This window comes from Spermophilus citellus (genome assembly GCF_964194105.1).
Source record: "Spermophilus citellus genome assembly, chromosome: 3".
Taxonomy (NCBI): Eukaryota; Metazoa; Chordata; class Mammalia; order Rodentia; family Sciuridae; genus Spermophilus; species Spermophilus citellus.
In genome coordinates, this window is record NC_138184.1 from 21666252 (window position 1) to 21678270 (window position 12019).

The 12019-nt window shown below is 47.9% G+C and overlaps 1 protein-coding gene across 3 annotated transcripts in view; it reads right to left on the reverse strand.

Annotated features, from left to right (window-relative positions):
• GASK1A (golgi associated kinase 1A) overlaps positions 1 to 12019 on the reverse strand; it is a 67774-nt gene that overhangs the window by 15395 nt on the left and 40360 nt on the right. For all 3 annotated transcript variants that reach the window (XM_081284398.1, XM_081284397.1, XM_081284396.1), the window contains exon 2: positions 8745 to 10040. In XM_081284398.1, the coding sequence (XP_081140524.1) occupies positions 8745 to 10040 (1296 nt within the window). The remainder of the gene's footprint in view (positions 1 to 8744; positions 10041 to 12019) is intronic.

A 12019-nucleotide genomic window follows, 5' to 3' on the forward strand; every position in this document is an offset into this window, starting at 1 on the left:
TGCTTTCTCCTATCTCCAGTCAAAGCCAGCATGAGAGCCAGGCGTGGTGGCGCACAACTGTATTCCCAGCAACTCAGGAGGCTAAGGAATGAGGATCAAAGTTCAAGTCTTCCAGGGCACAGTGGCACAAACCTGTAATTCCAGCCACTTGGGAGGCTGAGGCAGGAGGATTGCAAGTTCAAAGCCAGCCTCAGCAAAAGTGAGGCATTAAGCAACTCAAAGAGACCCTGTCTCTAAATAAAATACAAAAAAGGGGGGGGGGCTAGGGATGTGGCGCAGTGGTCGAGTGTCCCTGAGTTCAATCCCCAGTACCAAAAAAAAAAAAAAAAGTTCAAGGCTAGACTCAGCAACAGCCAGAACCTAAGCAACTTAGCAATCAAAATAAAATCAAAGGGGCTGAGGATGTGGCTCAGTGGTTAAGCACCCTGGGTTCAGTTTCCAGTATTAAAAAAAAAAAAAAAAAAGTCATGGTTGAAACACTAGAAAGAAGAGGAAATGAGAAGACAGAATTCCTTTCATAACAGATGGAAAACCCCAGAGGGTAAAGTGAACAACCATTAGAAGATCATGTTAGTAGGCAATGGTAATGAAATTAAGATATAGTAATAATAGGCTTATTTAATCCAGTGATCCACCTGAACATATACTGCAAGGGAAGATCCTACTTGTGGTAACCACAAGAAGATGAGGTACCCAGGAATAACCCAACATAAAAATGAAGATCAGCTGAAGAAACAGCAAGACGCTTCTGAGAAACACAGACAAATACATATCCTGTTCTTGGCTAGAATTACTCTATTTTAAGATGTAATTTTTTTAATCAGTCCACAAAAAAAATTTAATTTGGCTCCAATAAAATCTCAAAAGGATTTAGGAAGGGGATGGAAGTAACAGCTGACTGTAAATTTCCTATTAAAAAAATATACAAGAATACCAAGAAAATTCTAAAAAAGAGCAATGAGAAAGACCAAGCCCTACTGGTTATTAACATAAAGTATAAAGTTCAGTAATTAAAACAGTGTGATTCTGGCATATAAATAGACCCTTTCCTGGAACTGAAAAGGGCTGGGAAATAGAAGTGTATATACATAAGGAAATTGGCTAACTTGTAGTATCTGTATACATAAGGAAATGCTATCCGGTAGCATTTCAGATGGGGAGGGGGAGAGACTGAATCTTCAACAAATGGTGCTGGGACATTTGGGCTGCCATCTGAAAAGAAAAAAAAAAGTCATTTCACACCTTATCCTTACTCCAAAATAACTTCCAGATGGATCCAAAACTTATGAAAAGCAGGAGAGAATTTTTAAAATAACTCTGAAGCAAAAACGGCCTTTTAAGACAACACACAAACCTAGAAGTCAAAAGATAAAAGCTTGATCATTTCAACAATGTAAAGTTTTTAAAAATTTCTGCCCAGCAAAAAAATATACACAAAGCTGTTGACAATTGGATTTAAGATTTACACTACAATGAAAGAAAAGACCACTTTCCGTAATCTACAAAAATCTCTTTAAATCGTTAGGAAAAAAGACCAAGAACCCAACAGAAAATGGGGTAGCTGGGCATGGTGGTGCACACCTGTCATCCCAGAGCCTCTGGAGGCTAAGGTAGGGGATCACAAGTTCAAAGCCAGCCTCAGCAACTTAGCAAGGCCCTAAGCAACTCGGTGAGACCCTGTCTCAACATAAAACGGGCTGGAGATGTTGCTCAGTGGTTAAGCACCTCTGGGTTCAATTTCCAGTACCCACCCCGAATGAAAAAGAAAATGGGGCAAAGAATATGGACTGCTTTGTTGTTGTTTTTAAAGGCTTTTAGATGAAGGCAGGATTAGAGATAAAACAAAAACCAAAGAAATCATTAACTTTCAGGTTTGTGCAAAGGTAGAGTTAACCACAGAGCTGAGAGGGCCAGCCCTTTAAATTCCTGGGGTACCTCCCTTGCCTTGAGAATTAGTTTTCTATTGTTGCATAGCAACCCCTCCCCATAGCAACTCAACACAGGCTGTTCACTTTCTTTCTTGAGGTCAGCAAGAGACTATGAGATGTTTTGCTTTCTTTGAAAAACTCACCTGATTTGGTCAGGGCCATCTAGAGTCACCTCTCTTTTGATTAACTCAAAGTTAACTGATCAGTAACCTGTTCCCTGGAGTGATACTCCCTCATGTTCACAGGTCTCACACTTCAGGGGAGGGGGTTATTGCTAGGTGGGTGGGAATATCGGGAGCCATGATAGAATTTTGTCTATCACACTTCACTCTAGTCTAGATCCTGCATTTAAATATATGATAAGATGCTTAGTGGCACCTTCCAGCATCCGTGAACAGGCAGCTTGTCTCACTGTACTTGGCTACACCATTTGTAAAATGGGGAGAAGCAAGCACGGCACCCCTGTCTTGGGCCCAAGGACACAAATGAGTGTGTGTAGCTTGCAACAGGTATTGCCAGACAGGCGTAGGTACTTCATGAATATTAGCTACCATCATGTTTCCCAACTCTGCTTGGCAGGGGTCACCAATCTGGGCTCCTGTCTGATAGAACATCTGATGTTCTGTGGCCAAACTGCATTGGGTTAGATCCCAGCTCCAATACCGAAGGCTGTGAGACAGTGGCTAGGCTCCTCAGCCCTCCTCTTGTGATTTGGATATGATGTGTCTCCCAAAAGCTCCTGTGAGAGACAGTGCAGGAACACTGATTAAAATGATTGTTATGAGTGTTGACCTAATCTGTGAATTAATCCCCTGATGGGGCTTAGCTGAGTGGTAACTAAAGGCCGGTAGGGCATGGTTGGTAGAGATAGGTCACTGGGGGCGTGCCTTTGGGGTATATATTTTGTATCTGGTGAGTGGAGTCTCTACTTCCTGGCCCTGTCCTGAGCTGCTTTCCTCCAACACATTCTTCTGCCATGATATTCTGCCTCACTTTGAGCCCCAAGGAATGGAGCTATGAACTGAGACTTCTGAAACCATGAGCCCCTAAATAAACTTTTCCTCCTCTAGTTGTCTTTGTCAGGTCTTTTAGTCGCAGCAGCAAAAAAAGCCAACTAAAACACCTCCTAAACCCGTTTCCCCCTCTGTAGGGTGGCTCATGCAGGTGCGGGGACGGTGTCAGGCACCATCTTTTGTTCTGGAGTCTAGGTTAACTGCCAGAAGGCCAGGGTCATGATTGTCTTGTTTCAACCTCTGTGATTGTAGGGCAGACTAAGAGAATTGTAGAAAGCCCTGGAATTCTTTTAGGGTATAAAGAAGTGATATTTGAGAAGCAGAGCATAGCAGCACTTAGAAAATCATACAAAGACCCTGTAAGTTCACTTGTTCTTTCCTTCATTTAGAAAGTGCTAATCTAGGACCAGCTGAGGGCTTGACCCTGTGCTAGGTGCTGGGGTGTGGTATTGAACTAAACAGAGAGAGAGAAAAGAGAGAAAGAGAATGTGTGAACAAATGATTATTTGTAAATAGGATCAGAAAGGAAGCTGTGAATAGGATCTGTGAAAGAGAACCAACAGCGAACAGCTGGGGAGGAGGAGGTGGGGAGAGCTGAGGCCAGAGGAGGAGTTACAAGCCAGTCAGAGCAAGGAGGCTCCAGGCCAGGAGGAGAGTGGGTGCAGAGGCTCTGTGCCTGGCCTGAGCTGTGCGTTTAGAAACTGACCAAGGCCAGGAGCCGAGGGATAAAGCTGGAGAGGACAGAAGCAGATGGGGTGTGCAGGTCCTTGAGGCCATGGGGACTTGAAGTACTGATAACTAAAGCACTGAGAAGACCTTGCTTGGTCTTGGCAGGGAAATACACCATCTGACTAGGTTGTGGAAGAGCTATGCTCTCTGAGCCCGACCATGTGGGCAAACTTCCAAGTTTTCCCTCTAACTTCCAGTGCCATGTGGCTTCCACGGAGCTCTTTCCCATGCCACCCCCAAGAGCAGCCCTCAACTGCAGACAGGGGATTTTACCACCTGCACTAGGATGGTGGCAACCCAGACCATCTGTCCCACAGGCAGAGGTGCAGAATGACTTCTATGCTTTAACACTACCAGCTCACAGTCTGCCAGAATTCTCTGGCTCACCCACCCAGTCCAGCCATCATGTGTCCTCTTGGAGGAGTCAGACATAAGAAGCCCCTTGGAAGAAAGAAAGAAAAAAAAAAGGATAGATAATGTCAAATCCCCCAGCAAGTCCCAAGTCCCTCCTTCCTGGCCTCCTGAGTAGAGAGCCTCTTGGCTCCCCTTAAGATAAAACTGTAGTGTAGCGGAATGAAGGTCACGGCTCCTCCCAGCCATAGCTTGGCTGAGCAGTCACCATCTTAACTTTTTCAAGACTCTAAGACAAGGACTCCACCTTCCACCAGAGAGACTGCAACTGTGGCTGTAGATGGCCAGAGCTCATTGAGCCACCTCCTCCTTATAAGCACAGCGCACATGCACACACACTCCACGCCCATTTTGTTCATTATGTGAGAAATAGAAAAGCCCTGCGGCTCATTTTCAAAATATAGCCTTAATTGGATCCAATTGTAGCCATTTTAATTATCCCCCTTCCCTTTGCCTGCCCCAATTTTAAAATTAGCCCAATCGAGTAGATTGTGACCTGAGCTCCTCCAATCAGGGTGAAGGGCAGCGCTGGGTTAGACCAGGTTTTAATAGCCAGCAAGAGGGCAAAAATGTGCCTTGCCTATCCACTTTAGAGCACGTGTTTGATTTCTTGCGGCACCTGGGTATTTCTAACAATTAAAGTACAACTGATTTCTCGCTGATCCATTTAGACGTAATGGGCTTTCTCTTAGTCAAACCTCTTCCTTCAACACAGCATGGGGTAAGGTGGGAGGATATTCCACTACCTATCAGTGCTTTATCTTTCTCAGAGAAACTAGTTGCTTAATTGAGAGCACAGGCCTGGTCATATTGGCCAGTTGAAACGTATCTTTGACTTATTCATCACGAGTAGCAGAAGCTATTAGTGCCCCACGCGTACACCCTGGGCACTCACTGTTCCCCACGCAGGCTCCAGTGTTTTCTATGATAAACACCTGCAGTTTTCTGCCTTGGCCATCCTCTGCCTGCAGGAGCATGATCTCTTAGTGTGTGCTTGCACATGCTGCCAGTCCTGGGAAGTCAATGCCCCCAGGAGTGGTTTCAACCAATGAAAGTTACATATTAGAGGACAAATAGCCCGGATTCCTTGGCTTTTAATGGGACAACTCTGAAGCACCTTCTGCATTCTTCCTCTGAGGACCCAGGAAGATTGAGCCCCAGTGGGGCCGTGTCTGACTGCTGTAGGGAGTGCAGGGGGTGAATGGTGTACACATATGTGTGCCTGTGGGCACATAAAGTTTGTGCATAAGTGTACAATATGCGCTTTGGGGAGGAGTGTGTGTGATTGATCTGATGACTGACTAATAAATATTCACTCCTTCTGTTCTGGGCAGAGTCTGATATTGGGCTTGGCCATTGACTTGCTTTGGCCAAAAGTCTATTAACAGATGTGACACTGACAGTGCTTTTGCAGTCTGGTTGAGCTCTTGAACTTCAGTTCTCATGAGAAGAGTTTGCTTGTGGAAGTGTCATTCCTTCTACCTGGCCCCAGAATGGAGAAATAAAGAACAAACCTCAAACCAACCCGCAGCTGGGAGCCAACCTCAGTTGAGCCCAAGTGACCCACAGACCCTGGAGTAAGAAAAAAATAGAAGTTGGTGTTTTAAGCCATTGGATTTTGGGGAACTTTGTTATCAAGCATTATTTCAGCAATCACTAATGATTACAGAGTGCTATGTGGGATTTGTGAAGCATACGTATGGATCATGGGCATGTGGAGATGTGTGAGTGTGGTGCATGTATATTCCATGTCCAGGTAAATGGTATGTTGTGACACACAGAAACAGAAAAAATAAGGATTATATAGAATAAAACCAAACCAATGAGTATGTATACCAACCCCAGAGTAGGCTGCATGTAGGGTCATACCCAGCTCAGGGTCAGAAGGTACCTTGGGTTCCTGGCAGAGAAGCCCACAATCTGCAGCCCTGCCAGTGGCTTCTAGGAAAGTGATGTCAGCCAGACAGGGGTGTTTGACTTGACTAATGTCCAGCAAGCCCAGGAAGAGGTGGAGCAGGCCCAGCTGGGTTGTGTCTGACCACACAACCAACCTGTGTGTGCCTTGGCTGCAGAGACTTCTGTCCCCACAGCAGGGCTTGGCAGCGAGGAAGATGCTCATGCTGCAACCCTGGGAGATGAACAGAGGGACTCTGTGTGGAGCAGAAAGCAGCCTCAAGCACATGATCGGGACTGGGCCTCTGCATGGAGCTGTGCCTCAGATCCGAGGCCCCAGGGCATCCCTGCAAGTGTCCCCTTTTCCTGCCCTCATTCATGGCCAGCTGAATAGGGACCCTGCAATGAAGAGAGCTCTTGAGTTCCATCATCCAGGCTGCATCTCAGCCCACCAGCTGTGACCCTAGGCAAGTAACTGAACCTATCTGGGCTCAATTTCTCAACTTTAAAATAGAGATAAATGTAGTATCTCATTTGCAAGTGAGTTAATCCCTGACAAGTGTTGGGCTCACTGCCTGCTGATGGTTGAGTGTGTACCCTCCAGGTACTGCATTAAGGGCATTAAAGTTTGTTACATAAAGGATTTCACGTGCAGAAACTGTACAATGTCTGTGTTACCATCTGACATAGGCTGGGCTCCCCCAGAGACAGAGCTTGAGACAAAGATTCAACTGAAAGCAATGTATTTGTGAGCTAACTCTAAGACACATAAGTAGAGAACTTGGGGGACAAGATAGGGAAAGCCAGACTTACCCCTAGTGATAATTGGGCTTCAATCCCGTTGGAGACTCTGAGATGTGCAGAACATGCACATGGGACATTTACACCAACTCCCATCAGTCATGGTTGAGGGCTGCCTCAGGAGGTGGCATGGCCAGCTTTTTTCCCTATTTACCTGGGAATGTCCCAGTTCCAGCATGGAGAGTCCTATGGCCTGGGAAACCCACCCCAACCTGGATGGATGGTCACATCCCCTGGAGAGCACTAATTTCCCAGCACTTCCAGGGTGTCACACACTGGCCCGAGCCGGCTGCAGGGCCCAGAGCAAGTCGGAAGATAGAACTGCTGACATGTAGGAGATACTATGTACTAAAATGGCCAGGCCTGAGGGGATGAGGATGGGATACCCAATCCCATCATGGAGGTGAGAACAATGAGGTTGGGAGAGGTGAAGTAATCTGCTCAGTGTCACAGGGTGGCAAGTGGCCTTGGGCACAGGGGTTTAGCCCAAGTCTATGCGATACTGAAGCCCGTGACTCCTCCTCCACAAAACAGCTGTGGAACACAGACTAGAGGAACAGGAAGGACTACAGGGAATTGGCCAATCTGTGACTAGAAGCATCTACAGGTCTGCTATATTCAAGGGGCCACAGAGGCAGGAGGAGCTGGATGTTAGACCATGAGGAGGTGGGGCCCATGGCCAAAAGGACAGTATAGCAGCCTCCAGCTGCTCAGCTCGAGCTGATCCTGACCTATGGGAATGGAGGCCCAGTGTTATTAAACAACCCTGAATTTTAAAGAAAGCTAGATTTTTATGGGAAATCTCCAAAGTATTATGTGTCACCTAAGAATATTTGTGTGTGTGTGTGTGTGTGTGTGTGTGTGTGTGTGTGTGTGTGTGTTGCTGGGGATTGAATCCAGGGCCTTGTGCATTCGAGGCAAGCACTCTACCAACTGAGATATATCCCCAGTCCTCATCTAAGAATTTTCTAACCAACCAAATATGGCATATTTGTCCCTGGCTACCTGGCTGTGACCCTGAATCTTGTCCTATGGCCTGTCTACTCATCTCCATAGGTGAACCTAAGAGCTAGTATTGACCTTTATCTTCAATAAAGGTCTCTATAGGGGCTGGGGATGTGGCTCAAGTGGTAACGCGCTCTCCTGGCATACATGCGGCCCAGGTTCCATCCTCAGCACCACATAGAAACAAAGATGTTGTGTCCACCGAAAACTAAACAATAAATATTAAAAAAAAATTCTCTCTCTCTCGCTCTCTCTCTCTCTCTCTCTTAAAAATAAATAAATAAATAAAGGTCTCTACAGAAATAGGGACTTGACCCAGTGTGCATGTACTGCACATGTCCACCTTTGCTGAGCTTTATTTAATTTTTGTCTATGTTTCTTTCCAGCTGTGTTTCTGCATGTGTGTGTCTACAACTGACTCCCAGCTTACAAAAACTGAGACAGCCACACTGGTAACAGGCCAGTTAATAAAGAGCTGAAGCCCTCAGCAACTTAGGGAGGCCCTGAGCAATTAGTGAGACCCTGTCTCAAAATAAAAAATAAAAAGGGCTGGGGATGTGGCTCAGTGGTTAAGTAACCCTGGGTTCAATCCCTGGTACGATAGATAGATAGATAGATAGATAGATAGATAGATAGATAGACTCCCCAGTTAGATCCCATGCCCTAAGAGCCCAACCTTTCCTAGGATCCCCATTCTTCCCTTCAACACAACAACACCAGGGCATGGCAGGGACCACAGGCACTCTTTGGTGCCTACACTGAACTGCTATTACCCTTTATCTCTCTCCTTGTTTTGAATCATTGTTGATTCAAAAATATTCGGTTATAAACAGTGGCATGCTGGTAAACACTTAACAACCCATTCTCTAGGAATAAAAGATAGTCTGATCTGTAGCACTGGTTAATTTCTGTGGTGTACATATTCATACACTGTCAAACCAGGACCAGGGGAAGAGTCACCTACCTGCAGAAGGAAGTCAAAGAGTGCCAGGCGTGCCCACTCCCCACGGTGGATGCCCAGGCACGAGGCCTGGCCTGGCCAGCTGCAGCCACGGGCCAGCAGGGCCTGATACTGCAGCCAGCCCAAAGCCAGAGAGTTCTGGTCTTCATCTGGGTCACCCAGGTGCTGCACGTCAGGTGCCCACCAAATGACAGGCCTTATGCCACCATCGATGTAGCGATAGGGCAGCAGGGGACTGTGGAAGCGCCGGGCCACAGCAGGCAGGCTCCGGCGAAGACCCAGCACACGGTCCATGTGGAAGGAAAGGACTTCGAACAGGTCCCCAGGCCTCTTGATCAGACCACAGAGCCCCTGGGAGCAGAGTTGGCTGAAGCTGGGAGGAGACATGTCCTGAAGGGTACCCTGGGCAGAGAAGCCAACCTGCAGCACCTGCCCATGGGCGGGGACCCTGGCTTTGCCCACCACCTCTCCCTGGGCCAACATCTGAAGGGTCTGCACATCATGTTCTGTGAGCCATGGGGGAACCTGCCCAGCAGTCCTTGTGCTGGCCAACAGCCCGGGGGTCTTCGCGTCACACCATATAGATGTCTGCAGCTCCCCAACAGAGTTAGGCCACTGATGAGCCCCCAAGCCTGGGGTGTTGTCCTCTGTTTGTTCCCCACCAGTTGAGATCCTGTCTTCAGTTCCCAGCAGCTGATCCCTGCCTGCCGCTGGAGCGGATGGGAGGGTCAGTGCAGCAGTAGCTCTCCAGGCTGGAAGAGCTGCCTCGTTGCTCCCTGTGAGTGGATTGACCAGGAAACCCATCTCTCTCCATGTCTCCTTGATGGGGCTGCTGTGCCAGGGGTGTCCCAGGGCTTTGGTTCCTGCACCTCTGACTTCATGTTCCCCCAGACGCACAAGATGCTGGGTACTGACTCTCAGATCTCTTGCCAAAGCAATGGCCCTCTTGGCCCTCCCCAAATGCCTGGTGTCCCCTTCTGGGGACTGTGTCCTTCTGTCCATTTGCCCTCTGTGGCCTTGCTTCTCAGCACAGGCCAAGATGGAATTCTTTGGCGAAGCCCGGCCTCTCCAGAATCCCATGTTCCTTGCTCGCTGTCTCCGGCTGGAGCTCAGAGCTTGGCGAATGTGGGGCCCAGGGGTGCCAGTCTCCCCCTGGGGATCCATAGGGCCAGGGTCTGGGCCAGCAGCTAGATGCTCTGGGGGGAAGCGGTTAACAGCCACCACAGACAGGATCATCAAGAGGCAGAATGCCATCGCTGAGCGCCTCTTGCCACGCAGCCTTCTCCAGAGCCAAGATGCCTGGGGGATGGGGTGGAAAAAGATAGCTTGAGACTGGGAAAGACATCAGCCCCAACCCACAAAACCACAGCGACAGTGAACAAAGGAGCATCCTAGGTGCAGGGAAGAGTGAAGAAATTGTAGTCCAGGTGGAGGAACAGCTAGCTGCTCGAGAGAGAGAGAGAGAGAGAGAGAGAGAGAGAGAGAGAGAGAGAGCAAAGTCTGGGCAGCTTGGCTTGCCCTTACCTTCTGCAGGCCTTTGCAGAAAACGCCTGCACACAGGCTTGGGCTTCTCCTCAGCCTCCCCTCTGGGTTAGCCACCATACAACGCTGGCCATCATGCCCCACAAGGGAATTTTCCACATCTGTGTCCTCCACTAAGTGCTGGGAACTCCTCTGCTCCCATCTCCATGTGATTCCATGGGCCCTCTCGAGAGACTTCTAATTGTCCCCCACTAGTATGCTCATCCTCCTCTCCAGGGCACATGGCCATCCAGTGAAAGATGACTTTGCCCCACCTCCATCGCCAGTGCTCATAGCCGTGTGACAAAAGTTCTTACCTTTGGCATGAGCGCCAATCACTCTGCCTGTGCCACTTGTTTCAAAGGAAGTTGGCTGCGGTGGCCTTTCTCTGTCCCTTTTCTGTCCCATTGGCAGTTGAATGTGGCAGTATCAGCTCTGTACACTTTAGCAAGTGCACATCCAGTGGCAGTGACCAGCACGTGGTACCTAGACTAGCAGCCTCAGTATCTCCTGGGAACTGATCAGAAATGTGGATTCTCAGGCCCTGAGAAACTGAGGTGACTCCATTTTTGAGAAACCAGCTTCTACCTCAAGGCCTGTCCAGAGGGAGGGGGCGTGACCCTTGTCCTTAGAAAAACCCATAGAGCGCCCCTAGGCACATACCCAACCCGCTGAGTTGTTTGTCTGTAAATAACAGGAGAGATCTGCAGAGCCAGGTGTCCCTGGTGAGGACCCATAGCAACCCCCTAGCAACCACCAATCAGCGTGAGACAGGGAAAATACCTGAAATGCCAGGTGACCCTCCCAGTAGTTTAGGTGATTAATAACTCATTAGGAAACCATGTAATTTAGCGTGTACACCCATCAGTTCAAATTTATCCACCTCTTGAAATCACCAATCACCCCTACCCGACTTGTTCCTGCAAGTGAATGTGCTAATCAATGTTAAGAGTTGTTTGATTTTCCCGTGGTGTGAATGATTTGTGTGATGTTGTGATGCATAGAGTATCCCCCAAAAAACCTAAAAATCCTCACTGAACTAAGGGCCAGGACTCATTCCTTAGGACCGCTGCGTCAGACACGGTTGTGAATCCAGGCTCAAGCTTGCAATAAAGACTCTTGTGTGATTGCATTGGATTCGGCTCCTGGAGGTTTATTGGGGTCCCACGAATCTGGGATTACAACCCTACTCCAGAAGCACTGAACCAGAAGTGGGCCCAGCATCCTGGGTTTTCCCAACTTCCCCCTATGACAGATGCCAGCACCACAGCTCTAAGGCAGCATGGAGCCACTGGAAAGGGAAGGAATATGGGTGCCTGCAAGGCCAAGTAGGAGCAGAGCTGCCAGGAGCTGTCTGAGGCACTCCACTGGGAGGTCTCTGTACCCATGAGCATTTCCTTTAATGACACCTGCCAGCAGAGCACTCATATATAGTAAGAATCAATGACTATGTGGTGACTGAATAAATAATTTTTAAAAATGTAGCTCACATCACAAAAATTCTCCCCAGATTAAATATACTTATTGCATTTGCCAGATTCTTCTCAGAGAGTTTTGATACTATGTGAAGTATGGGATAAGTTTCTGGAATGCATAGAAAACTAGGCACAAAGCAGACAGAATTTAAAAGATCTCCCTTAAAGAGGAAACCAGGCCAACAGAACAAACCCAGTTCCATTATTCTCATGTATGTGCTCGCTGTTCTGAAAAGTTCCTTTGTGGGTAACAAAAGGGGATTGTTCGGGATCAGTTCTGCA